This window comes from Lipotes vexillifer, unplaced genomic scaffold (genome assembly GCF_000442215.2).
Source record: "Lipotes vexillifer unplaced genomic scaffold, Lipotes_vexillifer_v1.1 scaffold1241, whole genome shotgun sequence".
NCBI classification, from domain to species: Eukaryota; Metazoa; Chordata; class Mammalia; order Artiodactyla; family Lipotidae; genus Lipotes; species Lipotes vexillifer.
Window position 1 is genome coordinate 127,777 of NW_006786552.1, and position 21,276 is coordinate 149,052.

Here is a 21,276-nt window from a genome sequence, read left to right on the forward strand (position 1 = left end):
TGTGTGTGTGTGTGTGTGTGTGTGTGTGTGTGTGTGTGTGTGTGTGTGTGTGTTGGGCAGTGAGGAGGTAGAGAAAAAAATGCACTTTGAGTTGTGTCTTTCTTAAGCTGCAACTAGAATTGCATCCTTCTTCCTGATGCTTTGAAGTTGTAGAGCTTAGAATTCCTAGGGGATAGTGTTAAAAGTTACACATTTGGATTTAAATGACACCCCTTCCTCCCAGATACTTTGGTTTTGAATGAAGTCGTCAGGTCTTTACCAGGCCAGAGAGTTCTGAGAAGTGTCCCTGGAGCCAGGCTCTGGGCAGGGACCTCCTCGAAAAGGTTGCAGCTGTTTTATTTAAACGTTTGCTTCATGCGTGGCAGTATCTGAAACCCTCTCCCTCTCCCTGCTGCTGAGTCCACTGGACTGGCCACTTCTCTCTCATTCTGTCTCCGATTTCTTGTGCTCTAGGAGCTCCTGGTGTGCTCTGTGGCCTGTTTCTTCCAGAGCCTCAATTAGTCACATGCAGCTCTAAATGACAGAGGGAGCCGGGCCTCGCAGCCACCATGGGTACTGCCATTTGCAGAAGAGCAGAATGACCTGGAAGCCAGGCACCAGAGCTAGAGGTGCTCAGGCAGCCACAAGCTGAGCCACAGTGCCCTCACCATGTAGGGCCCAAAGGACTGCCTTAGCCACATACAGGTCTGGGTGTGGGAAACTCAGTTAGCCAGGAAAGTCCCTGAGCTGTTCCTATTTCTGTGATACCAAGAGAAAGGTCAAGCATATAATCAGAGAATTCCAAGGTTGGAAGACGTCTTTTAGACCTTTTTAGCCAATGCTCTTGTTCACAGATGAGGGACGGGTGACTCCAAGAGGGAAAGGGATTTGTTCAGTTGGCAGTATGCAAAGTGGAATCTATCCAAACTGCCTGTGAACGAATTCTGGCTCTGTCACTGACTGGCTGTATGATCATGGACAAGTTATTTCACTTCTCTGTGCCTCATTTTCCCTCTCTTGTAGTCCATAAAATTTGGAATACAAGGGTACCTACTTAGAGCATCCTTAGCCAAGTATGGCATGCAGCCAGTTCTCACAATTATCACATGCAGGGGTGTGTGTGCATCAGAACAAGCACTAGAGCCCTCCCTCACTAGAACTCTTGACTCCTATTCCAGTGCTCCTGAATTATTAACATTTCAGCTTTCTGAAACTCATATGAACTTAATCACAGAATATTTCCAAGTGGACACTATGAAAATGATGTTTTAATTACCTGCTTGAATATGAACAGCAGACTCTCTCCTTCTGTTGCTTATTTTCTTAAATTTCCTCCGAGCATCATATCCTCTCCAGGCTAAAAATATAAAACCATGTGCTAGGAATGACATTAATTTAAGAATGTGCCAGAGAATTGATATAAGCTGTTTTCCCTCCAATCTATTACCCCTCTCCTACTCCCTCCTACTTTCTCACTGAACAAAATAAGCAGAGCTACGTGAGTGATGGTCGGGAAGAGGGGCCTCTCTGTACTCTCAGCTTGGCCTCCAAGATGCTTCTTGATAAGGAGTTATTTTGGTTCAGGCAGTGAGTTTCCAGAACCCTCTGGATTCCACTTATGAATCACTTGGGACCCCTATATAGGTGAGGTGGGTCCCTGTCATTCCAATCCATGGAGGAAGCTCTGTCTTCAGGACTTGCGGGGTGGGAGAGGACTGAAATAGCCCAACCCACTCCCTATTTTTTACTGGGAGGAAGGAATAAACATGAAAGCTGAAGGAGAGAAAAATAAATAATAATGATTAGTAGCATCACAGTTACATTTGGTGAGGGCGGACTATGTACAGAACTGTGCTCAGGGAGGGAATGCATGTGACAGGAAGGGAAAAGGCACGGGAAATGGATACAGAAAAGAAGAGAAAGGAAAAGGGAACCTGGGGGCAGGGGGTGGGGTGTTAAGTTCTTCAGACAGAGAACCAGGGCACTGAGCCACCACCAGGAGCATGACCGGCTCTCCTTTTCGTTCCCGCCCTGAGCACCACAGATCTCCAGTCGCTGAGTGAGGTCATGAAGTCCGGAGGGGACATTCTGATGCTGGGTTATGAGAGCACAAAGGAATTCATCTACTGTGCTCAAGGCCTGGGGCTTTCACAACCACTTGAGATAGCACAGGAACTCAAATGCTGTTTGTAGCACAAATGACACACGTGTATGTAAAGAGGCACTGACTGGGCTGGGCGTATGACAGAGCCTAGTGATTTGTTCCCTTGGTTTACAAGCTCTGTCTGGGGTAGAAAAGCCTCCTGGACGTGGCAGTAGCAATTCTGATCTTGAAAACCTGGTAATGGACCTGAAGTGTATATGATGTGGTTCATCTGGGAGCTGAGGCACACGTCTGTGTGATTCGGGTTTTACATCCATCCACTGCTACCGCCTCTATCTTGCCTCAGGTAGGGATGGCTTGTTTGCTTACCTGGAGGTTAGGGACCATGGCGGTCTTGCTCACGGCTATATCCCCAGGACCTAGCACAAGGTTTGGCCTGCAGTAGATACTCGATAAATATCTGCTGAAGCCAGGAAGAAAGGAAAGAAGAAGGAAGGAACGGAGGGAGAAGGAGGAACCACCGAGAAGTACTTAATGAAATGCCAAGATTCAGGACCGTTTACCTGACTGGATGGCAACGGCCCCCTTCTCTCTCTTCTCTCTGACTCTTTTGTATCTCCTGGCTCCAAGCCACCCCTTGACATAGGCCTGCAGCACAGCCACTCTGCCTATGACTTCCCGCAGTAGCAAATTTAACTGCTCAACATGGTAGTACTTGAGAAAAACCTGAAATGAGACATCAGTTTTAGCATTACGTGTGGGCTCCCAAACAGAAATTCACTCTGCTCCAACATATTCTTAACGTAAATATTAAAAGCATCATCTAAATAAAGTTTACAGTGACTGGATTTATGCTAACATTACTGACTTCTTGGAAGCAAATACAATTCCCCTTCTAAGGTTGAGCCTATGTGGGACTATTGATATAAACAGACGATGAAGTTAACAGGGTTTTAGGAGCTCCTAAATGCTCTCCAGGCCAGCCTCAGTTTTGCCATGAATTCCATTTTCTCAGCTTGACGTCTTTCTCCACAGCTCTGATGGAGGTGCTAACCAACGAAACTGACCCTCGGCCAACAGAAGTTCAGAGGGATTGGGGCCTGGATGACCCACAGTGATCTAATTATTTCTGCTGAGGGGCAGCAGTGTTGCCATCCACACTCAGGCGAAGGCTGGCTTTGTAGGGCAATTCAGAACAGACCATAAAAACCTGGGAGCCTGCAGGGACATGATGTTCCCCTGAATGAAAAGCTAGACATGATGAGACTACTAATCAGAGTGGGCAGGAAATATCACGAGTCTAAAAAAAATGGACAAAACTATAAAAGATACTCATTGTCATTCGTATAATTTGTGTATTTGCCTGCGGGGCTGGAATAAGCAGCATTGAAAAAGGGACATTTGAAAATGAGCTCAAAGATCTCATTCTAGAAATGCTAAATGGTTCTCACTACATGCAGAACAGGAGGCAAACTCTCCTCTGGTCCCTGAGGTCCTGGGACTCCTGACCCAAGACGGCAAAAATCACCGTTAGCTCAGGGTCTGGTCTGCTAAGCTACACAAATTTACAGAGCTATTCAAATCACTGATAAGAGACAAAAGTTCACAGCAGAGCAACTGGACTGACAATCTAAACAGCAAAGAAAGAACTACCTTTGTTTTTCCCAGCAGCCAGTGATCTAATCTGGACTTTTCCAAGATAGCGACACAGCTCTCTTTGCTAGCAAGAGGTGTTTGATGTGCTCTGAATGCCAAATAATAATACCTACAAAATAAAAGAGTGAAATAAAGCATTTTTAGTCACCATTTGATTCAGTATAGTAGAATTACTCTGGGCCCACTGACATATCTTGTTTTTTAATATCAAATATTTCTTGAGCATCAATAATAGTGTACTAGGTAGTGGAATATATACAATTCATGCTTATTGGCTCTTACCTACTTTCATATTTTCTGCTATGTGTAATTCCCTTTTCATATTGCTTTGTAATTCATATTCAATACATACTTGGCATCTTTTGCATGCAAAATCAAAGTATCTAATCCTTTAAAAAACTGAAATTTAGACAGCTCTCCTAGTAAAAGTCATCATTTTAAATGTAAGTATTACTATCATAAAAATAATTTGTCATCTCATTGTATAAAATTTGACTCTGCTTTGAAAATCCCATCTGAAGCATTATGTAGATAGCAAAAATGATCATAGCCTAATACGACCAATTTTGTCTGTTAAGCTACATGTCTCTCTCAAGGTAAAAAGTTGGCGTGTTTTCTTGAGACAATCACCAAAACCACATTTGTCTTCCTAAATTACTCATTTTAATGAACTTCCATACTTCCAGATGAGTTTCTGGGTAGATTCAAAGAACACCACCAAAAGGGTTTTTCTCTCCTTTTCTTTCCTCTTTCTTCTCCGTGTGTGTGTGTGTGTGTGTGTGTGTGTGTGTGTGTGTGTGTGTGTGTGTGTGTGTGTGTGTGTGTGTGTGTGTGTGTGTGTGTGTATGTCCATATATATGTCTATGTCTATGCATATATATATATATATATATAAAATGTTGAATACATTATCCTTTAGAAAACTTTACCTTAGTTTTCCTTTTTTTAAGGATCTTTCCTCTGCTCTTTGCTACCATATATAATTAAATTCAGCTGCTTGGAAGTTTAAAAATAAACTTAATTTCCTTGTCAGAGGATTTTCCTGTCATTCCTGAGAAAGGGTGATCTGTTATTTTAGAATTGCTTTAAAATATAGAGTTGTTTTTACTTTTTAAGAAAATCACCAAAACATAAAATATGTCCCTTCCTCCTGCCAAATATTCCCACATCTTTCTGTTTATGGCAAAATAAACACACCCGATTAACACTTGAGCCATTTAAATTTATCTTAGTGCTACAAGACTGTTTCACAAGTTAGGATTGAATGCTGAATTTGCTGAAAACATTTGCATTCAGAGATCCTGGGAATGATTCCAAGGCTCTGGGTCTCTGTCTCCACCTTTGAGGAGGAGGCGCAGTGCTCTCTCAGAAGCCCTGAATGGTGGCCAGGACCATGCTAGGTCATTTGGCCAAGTCCAGGAACTTGCTCGCAGCAGTTGTCTTCTGGAGCTAAGCCGGAGGAGGGACAACCGGGAGTCAGGCTTAGGTCTGGGCAGTTTGTGGCATCAGCACAATTCTTCAGCCTAGTTTCTTCAGTCTAGTTTCTCCAGGACTGTAGTTTCAGTCATGGCTTCTTGGATTTGGATTTGACCAAAGCAAAAAGATTGTGTCCTAGAGTGCATGGGGTTGGTGGGAATAGATGGCAAATCTATAGGGGTGAATGTCTTGGGAAAGCTGAAGTATAGGTAGCTTAAGATGTAAAAGTCAGTGGTAACACCAGGACTTCCTACTCTCTTTCCTTTAGGCCTGGCCATTTAGAACATGGGCTCCCTTGGCTTTAATCAGCCAGGCTTGCTCAGTATGACTGCTCAACACTACTGGTGATGAAGTATTTAGAGAGAATCTAATGAATGACCAGCACTGTGCAAGATATAAGAAGACTGCAAGATCTTCTTGCAATATGTTCTAGCTCTCCATTCAAGGATTTATACTTGTTTTTTGAGCAACCGTGGATGCTTCTTAGCAATTTCTAATTTCTAAATAAGCAGAATGTATCTTGAACTAACATAAATACTAGAAATTAACTTTGATTTTTGACTCTTCAACCCAAATCTTTTAATTTATGATGATGATAACATTCATATCTGGCTTAGTTCAGAAAGAGATGGATAACAGTTATTGCAAAGATGTGAAGGTTTCAAAAAATATTGAGGGAACATGTAAGTGATATGCTTACAGGAATCAGGTCAGAGAAAATACACTGTGTTTTCTCCACAGAGTAATTCTGTATTCTAGCAGATACCATGGTGGGGGGTGTGGGTGGGGGATGAATTTGGCTGAGCTTCTCTGCGCTTCAATATAAGGGCAAAATTGAACGGCACCAAGATAAACGATCTGCCAGCAAGGGGACATCTTTTGGAGAAGATCCATTCCACCCCCTTCTTGAAGCAGCTTGATGAGTTAAACAAGCGGGAGATGTGCAACAGCAAAATAATACATGTAAACATTTGTCTTGAGGGTCTGGGCACTTGAGAGCATTGTAAAGACCAGTTCTGCTCTGAGCTGTCTCTGGTGGGTAGAATTCATCTCTCAGATTGGAGTTTGAGTCCTGAGTTAAGAATGAGAAAGTCTCTGTTTCTAACCGTAGGTAACTCACTTACCTCTCTGTACTTGAATTCTCATAGGTGGCAATGGGAACCAAATAAGTGGTTCTTAACTCTTGTTTTTGATGTGGGGGGTAAGACCCTGTGAAAATCTGGTAAAAGCTATACACATTCTTTCTTAGGAAGATGCTCTTGACACAACACATTGCATACACTGCCAAGGGGTCCACATAGCTCCTGTTGGCCCTCCAAGGACCTAAGAGCTCTTCTCTCCTTCAGAACTCTATGGCAAGTGTTAAATTTCCCAAGGCCTCATCTTTTTTTAAGAATTATTTATTATTATTATTATTGTTATTATTATTTTGGCCATGCTGTGTGGCTTGTGGGATCTTAGTTCCCCAACCAGGGATTGAACCCAGGCCCACTGCAGTGAAAGCATGGAGTCCTAACCACTGGACTGCCAGGAAATTCCCACATTATTGTTTATTAATAAAACACATTTCTGTTCTTGATCTGGTGGTAGATGTGGGTAGTGTGTTCACTTTGTAATCATTCATTGACTGGGTAAGGCCTCATCTTTTTTTTTTTTTTTTTTACTATTCATTTGGTTGCGCCGGGTCTTAGTTGTGGCAGGCAGGCTCCGTAGTTGCAGCTCACCAGCTCCTTAGTTGCAGCAAGCATGTGGGATCTAGTTCCCTGAACAGGGATCAAACCCAGGCCCCCTGCACCGGGAGTGCAGAGTCCTATCCACTGCGCCACCAGGGAAGTCCCAGGCCTCATCTTATTAAATCACATAAGCTATTAAAATAGTAAATATCCAGTTGAAAAATATCTCTATTCAAAATGTTATTTAACTTTCTGCCTAAAATGTCTTGTTGTATGGAATGCAGACTTTTCAAGGAAAAGTTTTAAAATACAACAGGCAAAGCGGTTTGTAAAGTGCTAGTAAAAGCAACAGGCAACTAAGAGACACATCCTTCTTCACTTAAACGCTAGAATCATAAACTGGAAGGATCTGTACGATACTAGGATATGTGCTAGCTTTCTACTGCTACATAACAAATTTAATGGCCTAAAAAGTAGACATTTATCATCTCATAGTTTGTGAGGGTCAGGAATTTAGGAGCAGCTTATCTGGCAATTCTGGCTCAGGGTCTTTCATGAGATTACAGTCAAGATGTCGGCCAAGGGTACAGTCATCTAAAGGCTTGACTAAGGCTGGAGGATCTATTTTCAAGATGGTGCAGCCACAAGGCTAAGGGTAGAAAGCCTTAGTTCCTTACTGGCTATTGTCAGGATGCCTCTCAGTTCCTTGGCACATGGGCCTCTCCAGAGGACTGTTTGAGTATCTTCATAACATAGAACATGGCTTCCACCAGAACAAGGGATCCCAGAGAGAGAGCAAGAAGGAATTTGCAATGACATTTATGACCAAGGCTTAGAAGTGATACATCATCACTTCTTCCATATTCTTCTATTCATTAGAAGCAAGTCACTAAGTCCAGACTGCATAAAATGAGAGAGAATTTAAGTTCTACCTCTTAAAGGGAGGAGCATCAAGTGATTTGTGGACATATCTTTAAACCACCACAAAGAATCTCTCTAGATCACCAAGTCTTACCCCAAAATGCACAATATAAAGATAAAATAAGTTAAAAGTAAAAGAATAAGATATACCATGCTAACACCAGTCAAATTAAAACTGGACTGGCTATATTAATATCAAACAAAGTAGATTTCAGAGCAAAAATATATTACCAGGGATTAAGAAGTTTATTTCATAGTAATAAAGAGGTCAATTCATCAGAAGAACCTAAAAATTTGAAGCATTTTTGCACTTAAAAACAAAGCTTGAAAATACATGAACCTAAAATTGTTAATACTGCAAAAGAGAAATAAACAAATACACAATTACAGTCAGAGAATTCAATATCCTCTTCCAATAATTGATAGAACAAGTAGGCAAAAAAAAAAAAATCATCAAGGATATGGAAGGTATGAACAACCAATTTAACCTAATGGACATTTATAGAAAATTCCAGCCAACAATAACAGAATACATATTCTTTTCAATTACATATGAAACATTTACCGCAACAGGCCATATTCTGGGCCATAAAACGTGACTTAATAAATTAAAAATATTCAAGTCACGCAAGGTATGTTGTCTGACCAGAGTGGAATTAGATTAGAAATTAACAAGAAGGTATCTGGAAAATTCCCAAACATTTATGAACAGACTTCTAAATAAGCCATATTAACAAAGAAGAAATCAAAAGAGAAATTAAATTTGATCCAATGAAAATGAAAACACAACCTGTCAAAATTTGTGGGAGATTGCTAACTAAAGTAGTGCTTAGAAATGTATACCATGAAACACCTATAATAGAGAAAAAGAATGGTCTCAAATACATGATCTCAATCTCCACCATAAATTAGGAAACAAAAAGAAAATTAAACCCAAAGTAAGCAGAAGAAAGGAAATAATAAAGATCATAGTGAAAAATCATTGAAATAGAAAAGAGACAATGAATGAAATTAAAAGCTGTTCTATGAGAAGGTTCATAAAATTGATAAGCCTCTAGCCATACAGATCAGGAAAAGGAAAGGAAAGGGAAGGGAAGGGAAGGGAGGGTAAAGGAAGGGAAGAAAAGAAAACAAAGGTATGAGATTAGTGATATTCTATAGATTCTATGGATATTAAAAGTATAAGGGAATATTACAAACAACTTTATGCCATGTTAACAAGCTAGAAGAGAAAAAGCATATTATCTGAATAAATGAGGAAAAGGATTCGACAAAATTCAATATCCAACACTGCCTTTTAAAAAACAAAAATTTTCAATAGGCTCATGCTACAAGGGGATTTCCTCAACCTGAAAAAATAAACTATCTATGACAAACCTACAGCTAACACCATATTCAATGGTGGAAGACTGAATGCTATCCCCCTAAGCTTAGGAACAAGTCATGTAGGCGTACTATCACCACTTCTATTCAACACTGAAGAGGTTCTAGCCAGCGCAAACAAGAGAAAGAAATAAAAAGCATCTATATAAGAATGGAATAAGTAGAACTGTCTTAATTTGAAGACGACACAATCGTCTATGTAGAAAAGCCAATGAAATCTACAAAACAAAAAATACCCCTACCAGAACTAATAAGTGAATTTAGTAATATTATAGGTTAAAGATCAATATACAAAAATTATTGTATTTCTATATACTAGCAACAATTGAAAATTGAAATTGAAAAAACAATAACATTTATAACATTTAAAAATGTAAAATACATAGGGATAAATCTGACAATAAATACGCAAGACCTGTGCACTGAAAATTATAAAACATTTGTTAAGAAAAATGAAAGAAGACCTAAATAGATGGAGAGAGATACTACGTTTCTGGGTCAGAAGAATTAATATTGTTAATATTTGAGTAAAGCAGGTTACCCTCCATAATGCAGTGAGCCTCAACCAAGCAGTTGAAAGCCTTAAGAGAAAAGTCTACAGTCCCTGAAAAGAAAGGAATTTTATCACCACACTGCCTTTGGACACAAGACTACAACATCAACTCCTGCTGGAATTTCCAGTCTCACAGCCTTCTCTGCAGATTTCTGACTTGCCAGCCTCCACAATCACATGAGCCAATTCCTTAAAATAAATCAATTTCTCTGAGAGCGAGAGAGAGCGAAAGAGAGAGAGAGACATCTACATCTATACCTATATCTGTACATATAAATACATACACACACACACACACACACACACACACACACACACACACACACACACATCCTATTGGTCCATTTCTCTGGAGAACCCTAATACAGTTCCAGTTCCCCTTTGCTGTTATTTAAGCACAGACAAAAGACAGAGCCAACCCTGGTGATAAACTTCTTACAATGTCACTAATGGTAGAGGCAAGTCTTGTGCAAAACCATGAGTTGGTGGAAGGTTGTTTTTTGATAACTTCCTTTCCTCTCTCTCACTTCTCCCTTTGTCACTGAACTTCCCAAGTTTCCCACAGATGTTGGGTTTGTGTACTGTACACTGGGGGTCCAGGACATCCAAATCCAGCTGTTCCTCCTCATGTTTTCACAAACAGATCTTCCCTGTCCTATGTCAAAACTCTCTGTGCCTGGGCATTGTTGCAGGGCCATCTGTGCAGGGGATTAGCTGGCTCATCTAATAAACATTTGGATCCTGAAGGGAATTTACAGTCATCAATAAAAATTCTTACTTTGTTTAGAGGAGAAAGCCTGAGAGAAAGCCAGAGAGCCAGAGCAACTGGCTCAAGGTCACAAACTTAGTAAGAAGAGCTGAGACTTCCCCAGGTCTTCTAATCCCAAATTCAGGCCTCTTTACACTCATCAAACCTACGTCTACTCTTAGCTCTTAGTGTATACACCTTATGTATTGTATATACTGGGTAGTATCTTTGACTCTCTAACAGGTACCTTTGATCCTCCAGCAATTTCTAGCTAACTGGAGTGTCTACAGTGATCTGGAATATTGGGCTTTTGACTTAGGAGAAGTGTTGATTTCCTACACCTGAACATCAGCTGTCAGGCCCTCCTTGACACATGTGTGAGAGATCCAAACAATACTTGCACTAGTGTATCAGTAAGGTGTTGGTGTTTCAATGGAAAACAACAGACATTGTCTTTAGCGTACCCGCCAGGGTTGTCAGATTCTAGCCCCATTCATCTTCTTTGAGCTATTTTGCAGTTCTTTCTAAATTGTGGGTGACTGATAGATACATAAATTCTGTCCATTCTGGTGATGATTTTAATTGACTTCCTCTTCACTGTGGAAAAATCAGTTTTGTCTCTATTCACAATTCATCTCAACATTCCTTTACTTCATATAAGCCTCTGCTTAGTTTGACTTTTCCTTTGAACCAATTATTACATCTGCTTGGTTCCCTCATATCATGTGAATAAATTAAATTCCTTAAACACATTCATCTTTACATCTGTATGTAAGTCATGATTTTACCTTCTTCTGAAAATTATCTTTAAACAAGACAAAGAAAGAAATTGAAAAATTCAGGCTATGGAGGTTTGACCCAAAGGAGCACAAACACATGGGCAGGTGGAAGCAGGAAGTCCTCACACTTAGGTAGACCCGGTGCTACCAAGCAGTCTAAAAGCCTAGTGTGCTCAGAAACACTGCCACTCTTCTACTTATAACCTTTGAAGTGGAAATATTGGTTAGTGTAATATGTTCATGTCAGAGTTTACCAAAAAAGTCAAGCTGTTTTCCAAAGTGATCATGCCAATTTATAGCCTCACCAGTGGAGTATGAGAGTCCTGCTTCCCTCTATCCATGGCAACCCTAGGAATTGTCAGACACACCGATTACTGCCAAAATAGGTGTAAAATGGTATTTAATTGTGGTTTTAATTTGCATTTCCTTAATTAGATGTGGCTGAACTTCCCTTTTGTTTTCAGCAAAGTCTTCTGACAATGACGTCCTCCGACAATGGACAATATATAGTACAATCAATTTAATTCCTCTATTTTTTCCCTAATGATTACCCATACTCCTGGAAGGGGAAAGGAAAAGAAGAGAGAGAGAGAGCTAAGAGGTATTTATTTTAGGTAAAAATTGTATTAGCATTGGAGATTGCTTATATTTTTGTAATGCCTGACATTTTAAATTTGTGCCTCTTATCTTAGTTATTCTGCTCCTGCATTTTTATGTTGTTTGGGAAGGATCTGCCTCCTTCAAAGATGTTTTTGAAATCCCAACCTATAATGAATGAGCTCTGCTTTGATTCATCCCTCCAGTTTGAGTTTTGCACTCAAACACATGCAAAACATCTATACCTCTAAATGGAGATGTGCACAGACCTAAGTCAATAGTGAGACTTTTAAAAAAAGGTTAATTATATTTTTATTTTCCTTTTTTTTTTTTTTTAAAACAAAACAAAACAAAACAAAACAACCTTAAGCAAATAACTTCCTTTAGGATGGATCATTCATTCTGTACAGTTTTAGGGCTCTGATATAACCACGCTGTTCCCATTCATCACTTTCTAAATTAAATTGACTTTTCATTCCCACTCTACTCATTTGCTTATTAAATAAAACTTCATTTAGGACCTATTAATGTGCCAGATACTGATGGAAGTGCTGGTATGACATGAGTGAGCAAGGCAGACAATTTCCCCACCCTCATAAAGCTTACATTCTAGTGGGGGAGACAAACATTAAAAAAGTACATAAAGGACATCATGTTGAGTAGGGACAAGTGCTATGAAGAATAACAAATCAGGGTAGAGGGGGTTAATGAGTATAGCTGGGGGTGTATTTTGGCAGGCAGCCTTTAGCAGCTGGGATGGTGAGGGAACTCAAGCCACATTATCTGAGAACTGGTGAAGACATTGGGGGCATTGAACTTAAGAGACAAAAGTACTTAACAGGGTCTTGTACGGGAGGGTGAAGTTTTCTTTGACTCTCTTAGGGTCCTTCCCTGTCTGGGTCTGAGAATTAGACTTTCACAGACAGATTTACAGAAGAAAAGCACACAAATTTATTCAATATAAGTTTTATGTGACACAGGAGCCTTCATAAGGAAATGAAGACCCAAAGAAATGATTAAACTTGAGTGTTTTTATGCTAGGTGTGATGAAGGGTAGAGAGCTGTGGAAATGTGAGATAAACAAGGAGTGTGAGCTAAGTATAGTAAACTGGGGGAAACTGAACAAGGCCTGTTTGTTCAGATTCCTCTCTGTGTCCCTTTGTCTTCAGAGATAAGGATGCTCCTTTCCTCTAGGTGTACGGAGGGCACCATTCACAAGACAGTTGTTGTTTTTTTTTTTACAGGTACTCAAATATGTCTCAAATTTTAGTAAGATCCTCCATACCTACATTTATTTACTACTGAAAATTGAAATAGCACATAAAAATTTTTTATTACAATTCAAATTTTTGAAAACCAGAAAATTTAGTTAATGCACCTTGCTCTAATTATGCTCTAGCCAAACTACCCAATGTTTCCTTTACATTCCTTCCACACAAGTTAATTTGTTTCAAATTCTTGATATTGGGTTTCATCTTACTGACTTCAGGCTGCTAAAACAGGCAATACTTGAGACCGATTAGTGCTTCTTTGTGTCAAATCAAGAAGTGGAACTAAAGTATATTCAAGTTATTCAAATGCAAGCTATCAATATATAGATTCCTCATAAGTTACCTGTATCAAGATAGAAAAGAGATGCAAGAAAAAAACACATCACAGAACTTATAGGTTATCAAAATATTGGTACACAGTCTCTCCTAGAGTAGAGGAGCTTTCCCAAGCTGCTTCATAATGATCCTAAAATTATTAGCAAGAAAAAAACAGTACACGAATAAAGTTTATGGCTCAATCGACTCTGTGTCATAATTATTCTCCGTGATAGTATCCTCAGAAGGATCTCTATGACACAGGCAATAATGACAGCTACATCTAAATCTTTCCATGTTTGACTAAGTCTCAACTTCCTTCTGCCACGGTTCTCTTTGAGTCAGAGGAAATTGGTTGCCCTAGTGGTATTTAATAACTTGAATCATCCTTTCTATCCTTTCTTCCCAAGCAGTTAACAATGTCCTCAGTCCTCTCCTCCTATAGAGCATGCCTTCGCCAAGTCTCTGTCCACCCTGCTGAGGTGGATATTCTGGTAGAAGGGAAGGGAATTTGGCACTAGGGCTGAGAGTCAAGTTACGAAGGTTTTTTATTAACACTTCAGGGACAGGTTGAGAGACAGCTGGAACTTCCTGGGAATTTTCTTCGATGGACATCTGAGGAGACTCCAGGGTTGAGGTTGGGTTAAACTCTGATGAGTCCATTGGAAGTCTAGTCACAGCTTTAAGTTCCTTTGGGTTCCAGGGGAAGGTGATGCTTAAGATTCTCAAACTGCTACAAAGAAACAAGGAAGAACTACAGATCCGAGAAAGAGTGAGAAACATCCAAACTCCGACTAACTGTGGTGAGAGAAAAATCTCACACAGGACAGTTTTATGGCCTGCTTCATGGAAGGTCAGAAAGTCCTTCCTACACACGTCATTTCTCAAATTCCTTCAGTTTGAAATACTCAGTATGCCAAGGTGTCATATTTTGGGGTAGTGTGTCCTGAACATAGTTAGTCTCTTAAACTGTCATGTGCAGACCACTTGCATCAGAGTCACCTGGAGATTTCATAAAAGATGTGGATTTCTGGGTCACACTCCAGATACAGAATCAGAATCTCTGTGGTCAGGGCTCAAGAATCTATATTTTAACAAGCTCCTATGGTGATTTTGATGCACTGTAGAGTCTGAGAACCACTGACTGAGGGGAACATAATAGCTGACTGCCATCAAGTGGAGAAGGGAGCTGATTTGTTGTCTGAAGCCCAGAGAGTAGAACTGGGCTGAATGTATAGGAGTTTCTGAAGGTTGGTTTTGGTCAAGGTTAGGAAGGACTTGGCTGTGATCAAACATCTGAAACATGGAATGAGCTGCCTCAGGAGCCAGAGAGTAAATTCTTAGACTCAGAGCTGTTCAATAGGAATCAGACTGACAAGGTCAAGCATGTTGCCAAAGAAATTCTAGTTTTAGCTAGGTAGTTGAATTGGATGACCCTTTAAGATTCCTTCCAACAAAGATGCCATATGCTGACATGTCCCTTGGCCTAAATAATTACTTCTGTGATTTTAAAACTGATGTTTATCATTAACCTAGTTATCATTAACCCAGTACTGTTACTATCACAAATCTTGGGTGATTGTTATTACATTTGGGTAAGTTGGAAGTCCCCTACAGCAGCATCACCTGGAAACTTGCACAGACACCTCCCTGCTGAATCGGAGACTCTGAGGGCAGGGCTCAGCAATCTGTGTTTGAACAGATTAGCCCCCCCAGGATAGTCTCATGTGTGAGAAAGTCAAAAAACCACTGTCTTGGACAAACGGAATCCCACAGAAGTGAAGTGACTTGTCTACAGTGATCCAGTCTATCTCAGGAAAGAAACTGGCTCCCATGTCTCTCTGTCATCCTTTTTCTTTGTTAGGTCCAAATGACTTTCCGGAGCACATCATTTTCCCTTGGAAAGGGCAACTGTTCAAAATCTACCCTCAAAAAATTCTCACACATGTTTAATATTTAGGATTGTTTATTGAGCCTTGCTGGCAAACAATTGGACACAATGTCAATATCCACCAGGAGAGGGATGGCTAAATAAATATCACAGGTTTCAATGAGGGATTTAAAAGGAATCTGTTACAGCCATGGAACAACATGGATTTATCTCTAATACATATTGTTAAATAGGAAAGCAAGTTGCCAAACGGTATAAAATGTGTGATTCAAGCTGAAAATTTAGGAGTTTTTCCCTTTCTCAGTCTCTCTCTCTCTCTCTCTCTCTCTCTCTCCGTGTGTGTGTGTGTCTGTATTCTGAAAGGATAAAACTACCCCAAAAATAACAGTGGATACTCTAGAGAGGGGCCATGATGGGGATGCTGGGAAATGGAATTAGAGATGTAGAAAGAAAGACTTTAGCCTAACATATAATATTTTAAAATTTTAGAGGAAATGGTATTCATACATTATTTTTCAATTTGAAAATTAATTTCAAACATTAAGTAAAAATTGTTATGGTTTAATTACGATGGTCCCAAATCCTGGTCAAAGAATCCTGTATACTAGTTTGATTAATATCTCCTGCATCGAAGTAGAAATATCCCCAATCACGTGAAGAGTAGCAATCCTTTCCCTATTTTAAAATATCCCTTGAGGGACCCTATATCTGTATCAGTGACCACCCAGATTGTCTACTCAGACACCTGAAATTCAGGACAATTATCTGAACAATTAAATCCATATAAATAATTTTCTCTTATGTAGATAATGGAGGGAACTGAGCTATTTTGGCTTGGATAATTTGATAATTACCACCAATTGCCCATTTCCCTTCAGTGTGTATAAAAATCCAGATTTAGTTTATTAACTTCTTTCTCATATTTACCATGGGGCCTTTTATTTTAATTTTTTTTCCCTTCATGTTTGGCCTTTAATAAAGACAGAACAGCTGGCCACCATCTGCTACCAAAAAAAAAAAAAAGTCATTATATCCGTTATATCCTTAAGAAGACTCTTCAAATTTGGACCTTGGGATAAAAAGTCACGTTGATCTATGCTATTAGATTGTGGAAGTCCTGAGATTGTAAATTCTAATTCCGTAGTGCTCACTACAGCACTTGGCACACACAATAGGTGCTTAATAAATGTTTCTGATGCTGTTGCTGCCTCCTCATATGCTCTAAATGGGAGACTTTCTAAAGAAGAAAAACAGAATTAGAGATTTGGGGCTGAGTTTATTCACAAATTAATTTGTAATAGAAAGTTAAGCTTTAAACTGATCATTCTATTTCACAATTAGTAAAATTATGAATGTATTTTTTTCTGCCTGAATTCTACAGATTGATTTTGCAATGAATATTTGGATGTGTTCAACTGTGACATTTATGTATTTTGAGGATGGGCTATGAAATCAGATTGACTCTCATTTCATACCCTGAGTCTACTACAGACTATCTGTGTGACTTTAACCAGTTTCCTCATTTGTAAAAGTGGAATCATTTTATCTATTTGGGGGTCTAGTGCCAGTAGTAAGTGAGATGTATATGTAAAGCACTAACATGAAGCCTGCCTTAAGCAGATGGTCAATAAATGCTCCTCTCTCCTTTCTTCTCTTCCTTTCTTTGACAAAAATTTATTTTTCTCTTCCCCAACCCAAACGTCTATGAAAAAGCAGCTAGTGGGGCTTCCCTGGTGGCGCAGTGGTTGAGAATCCGCCTGCCGATGCAGGGGACACGGGTTTGTGCCCCAGTCCGGGAGGATCCCACATACCGCGGAGCGGCTGGGCCCGTGAGCCATGGCCGCTGGGCCTGCGCGTCCGGAGCCTGTGCTCCGCAATGGGAGAGGCCACAACGGTGAGCTGGGCCCGTGAGCCATGGCCGCTGAGCCTGCGGTGGCCGGAGCCTGTGCTTTGCAGCGGGAGAGGCCACAACAGGGAGAGGCCCCCGGACTGCAAAAAAACAAAAAAAAAAAAAAAAAAAAAGCAGCTAGCAATTTTTCCTGAGTCATCCCTAAACCATGGTTTTCAGGGTTGGACAGATATGCACTGTAAAGTGAATAGAACATGCTAGAACAGGAATGACTAAGAGGTCAACTGTGGGTCAGCTGATGGACTGGGCAGCGGTTTCTTAGAGCACCATATTGGAGGGAATTCCAAAGCCCTATCTGGGCTCTGGAGGAAATGTGCCTTGACTGAGAAGCCAGGTCTGCAGCTGGGGCTGGAGAGCAAAGTGGCGCCCATTTGCCATCTCTGTGCCAGGAGGTTTCCTCACATACTCCTCCTCTTCCACCTTTTCTCTTCTTTGTCCATTATTTTCTTCATTCTGTCTTCCTTCTGTTGCTTCATTGTTATTATCCAACATAAGCTAGTCCCACTGAAATTTGTTTAAGGAATCTCCAAGCAGGGACATAGAGTTTTACATCTACTGATTTTCATAGAATAAGCCAGGCAGCCAGTTCAAAAGTCCAGGGTGGCAGTCTTCTCAACTGCACTGATACTGTCTCACATCTTCATAGCATCTTTCTTCTTGTTTTCCTTTATTATTTCTTCATATACTGTTTCCATAGCATGGCCACTGTTCCCTGTGTTTCTTTACTACATGGATTCCTCCCTGTAACTGAATTAGCTCATGAGGCTGCCCACAGAGCAGACATTAAGGAAATTGGGAAAGACAGCCTGCGCTTATTACTGCTGCTACTCAGTATCTTTGGAGAGTAGTGTGATTGATATTACCTCTTATATCCACTTTTCAAATCACCACTATAGATTTCAGTCTCAATTTTCAGAGCTATCAGCTACAAAAATGATTTTTCTGATACTTGAATAGATAAGAAACAGCTGTCAGCAGTTTGGGCTCTGTGAGAAAGGGAGGGTCTTAAAAGAATAAGTTTTGGGATTGTGAATCATCTATAGGCAAGTTGGGAGGGATCTTCAGGCCAGGCCAGGCCAAGGTGAACCCATACTGCACCCTAAGAATGGAGAGAGGTGGTCACAGAAATTCTCTTCAGTCCATAGTAACCTGGAGAGTTACTGATACTGTCACCTCCTTAGAGATGGGACCTTGGCAAAGCTACATCATCCCTCTGGCCTCAGTCTTCTCATCTGTGAAATCGGAAAGTTGGACCAGGCCATCTCTTAGAGTTTTTCAATGATATCTTAAAAGGTAGTTTTAGAATGTTTCTTGTTTATTGCACTAATCAAAGTTATAACAATGGTAATATAAGAGTTAAGGGAGAAAAGAAGTCATCCAAGGTCTCACCTATATAAAAGGCATCAATGCACACACAGTTGGGGAGCGGTGAGCAACTCACTCTCTCAAAACAACAACAACAACAAAAGGGTGGGAATGACAGTATACAAGAACAGCAGTTTTTAGAGATTCCTCCCAGAGGATGCCACCACTCAATTGCTGCCCCTAGAAGCTAAATGCAGAGACTGTTCACATAAGCATGCAATATATTTTACTCACAATGCTGAAGCTGTCCATTATCCTCCCTAAGTATTATCTCTTACATATCTCTCACAACTGAGGATTCTGTTCACTTAGCTGCAGATATAGTAACTTATCTAAATAGCACATTAAGATCTATTTTATGTCAGGCTCTCACCTGTGCGGTTATAGGTGAAAAGAAAAAAACCGCAGGGATGTCCTCGGAGAGATAAGGCATGGCATCGCCATCCTAGCTGCTGGAGGATTTGTGTTTCCCTATTCACTGCTCACTACCCAGAGAAGAAAGTAGCAGCTTTATTTTTTGAAAATTGAAATTTGGATTTCAGTCTTTCTTGAGATGTCTGGATTCTTCTGTGATGCTGATTTTTCTCTCAACTCCTGTTCTGTGAGCCAGTACTAACCCTGGGGCTCTGTAAGAGAATATCAGGGACCCTGTCCTTATAGATAAAGTTTTCACAGTGATAACTGATGACATTCAGTTCACTCTGCAAGAGCTAAAAGAATTTCTTGCAGGCTTAAAACTGCAAAAACATCTTTCCATGGCAATGGGATTAAAGGGTCCTCAATATCTTGCCTGCTTCCACTCAGGCACTTCTGCACTTTTTAATTCTTAAACTACAATCCTGAGGAAGAAGCTGGTAGCAAGGAGTAAGAAATGAGCGGGTTGTGAGGAACTGAAAGTATTTATTCAAGTTCATTCAGCCCCTTAGTCGTTCAGTCACTCCTTCATTCAATTAATAAACATTAGATTTCTTTTCTGTGACAAGCATAATTAGTGCCTCTCCCATTACAATTCCCACTTCTTCCTAGCTAACTAAACACCAGTTTTTCTTTGGGTCACAATGCACCCAGCCCCAGACCTGTTCCCCACTTTCTAAGGCCCTCTTTGTAGCTAGGAATGGTCATGTGACTCAGTCCAGGCCAATGAGAGGTTATGCGAAATGGTTTCTGGGAAAATGTTTTCTTTCCTAATAAAAGCTGGGCAAATGTAGCTGACTTAGCTATTCATCCTGCCCCTTCCCTTTCTTCCTGCCTTGAATGCAGACATAATGCCTGGAGAGGTAGCAGCTACATTGTAACCACGAGACTATAAGCTAACCCATACACACTAAAGATGGTAAAAAGAAACGAACGGAGGTCAGAAGATACACAGGCCCCGATAACATCATTGAACAGCTAACATAACATTAAAAATAGCTTACCTCTCAATTTCTTTTTGTGAGAAACAAACAAACAAACCAATCTATTTGGCAATGGTTCTCAGTTTGGGCAATTTTGCTCCCCAGGGGACATTTGCCAATATCTGGAGACAATATTTATTGTTACAATTTAAGGTGGGGGGGTGTTGCTATTCGCATCTTAAAAGGTAGAAGCCAGGGATGCTGCTGTACACCTTACAAGGCACAGGGATAGCCTTCCACAACAAAGAAGTACCTGGTCCAAAATGTCAGCAGTGCTGAGACTGAGAAACTCTGGGTTAAGCCACTAAAAATATTTATTGTTTGTTATTCACAGTCAAATGCATTCCTAATTGATAGATTCCCTCATCTGAGAAATACTAAACATACACCATGGGCTAGACACCATACCATGCAAGATGCTAGAGATACAAAAATAAGTAAGAAGTCAACGGTCAAAGTCCAAATATGAAAGACTTGAAAACAAAGGTCGACTCCAAAAATGTCTGGATGTCTAGAGTTGCTCCAGACAATCCACTGGCAAAAGTATGTGGATCTCAAAGAATTGCTCTAGAATCCAAGAAAGTCAGTTGGTCAACTGTGGAGATGTCCTCAGTGAGGAGTTTTATGGGTTTTCTCTCTTAGAGTATAAATTGAAACAGAAAGAAGGCTTTGTTAAGGGAGTATTAAATCATGGCAAGAATTCTGCAGTATAAAAGGGAAGAAGCAGCCTTCCTGAGCAAAGTAATTACTGAAGACTATTCTTAGAGTGCAAATAGAGGCCAGGTGAGAGACCCTGACAAAGAAAAGTGACATCCAACACAGTCCTAGATAGGACAAGGCTATCATGACCCATACTGATAAAGAGAAAAGTGTCAAAAATGCAAGAAGATGAATTCAAACTGGGCCAGAATAGATTATAAGTTTTTTCTAATCCCTTGGTGAAGCAGAGCTGGAAACTGCTTTCAGAAACCTGCTGTATAGTAGAGCGGTGGCTCAAAAGACAAAGATCCCAAAAAACAAAAAGCCAACTACGCTTAGGCTAACTTAGTAAACTGTATATAGTTCTCATTCCAGAGTTAACACTGTTATTGTCAACAGAACTTTTATTCTTCTTAGAAAATTCTAAATTAAAGATCTCCTCTAGCTACCCAGGTTGGGGTAGACCTTTTGGCACTGTTACAGTTGATTCCAGGGTATGTATTGGTCAGATAAGGGGTAATGAATGCCTATGGTTTTAGCCTATCCACGCTCTTTTTCTT

At 40.2% G+C, this 21,276-nt stretch overlaps 1 protein-coding gene across 1 annotated transcript in view; it reads right to left on the minus strand.

The window, feature by feature from the left end:
- MYO3B (myosin IIIB) overlaps nucleotides 1-21,276 on the minus strand; it is a 428,901-nt gene that overhangs the window by 126,246 nt on the left and 281,379 nt on the right. The window contains exons 26-28 of the mRNA XM_007459030.1: nucleotides 3,737-3,848; nucleotides 2,647-2,809; nucleotides 1,256-1,336 (exon numbers count right to left, since the gene is read on the minus strand). Coding sequence (XP_007459092.1) covers nucleotides 1,256-1,336; nucleotides 2,647-2,809; nucleotides 3,737-3,848 — 356 coding nt within the window. The remainder of the gene's footprint in view (nucleotides 1-1,255; nucleotides 1,337-2,646; nucleotides 2,810-3,736; nucleotides 3,849-21,276) is intronic.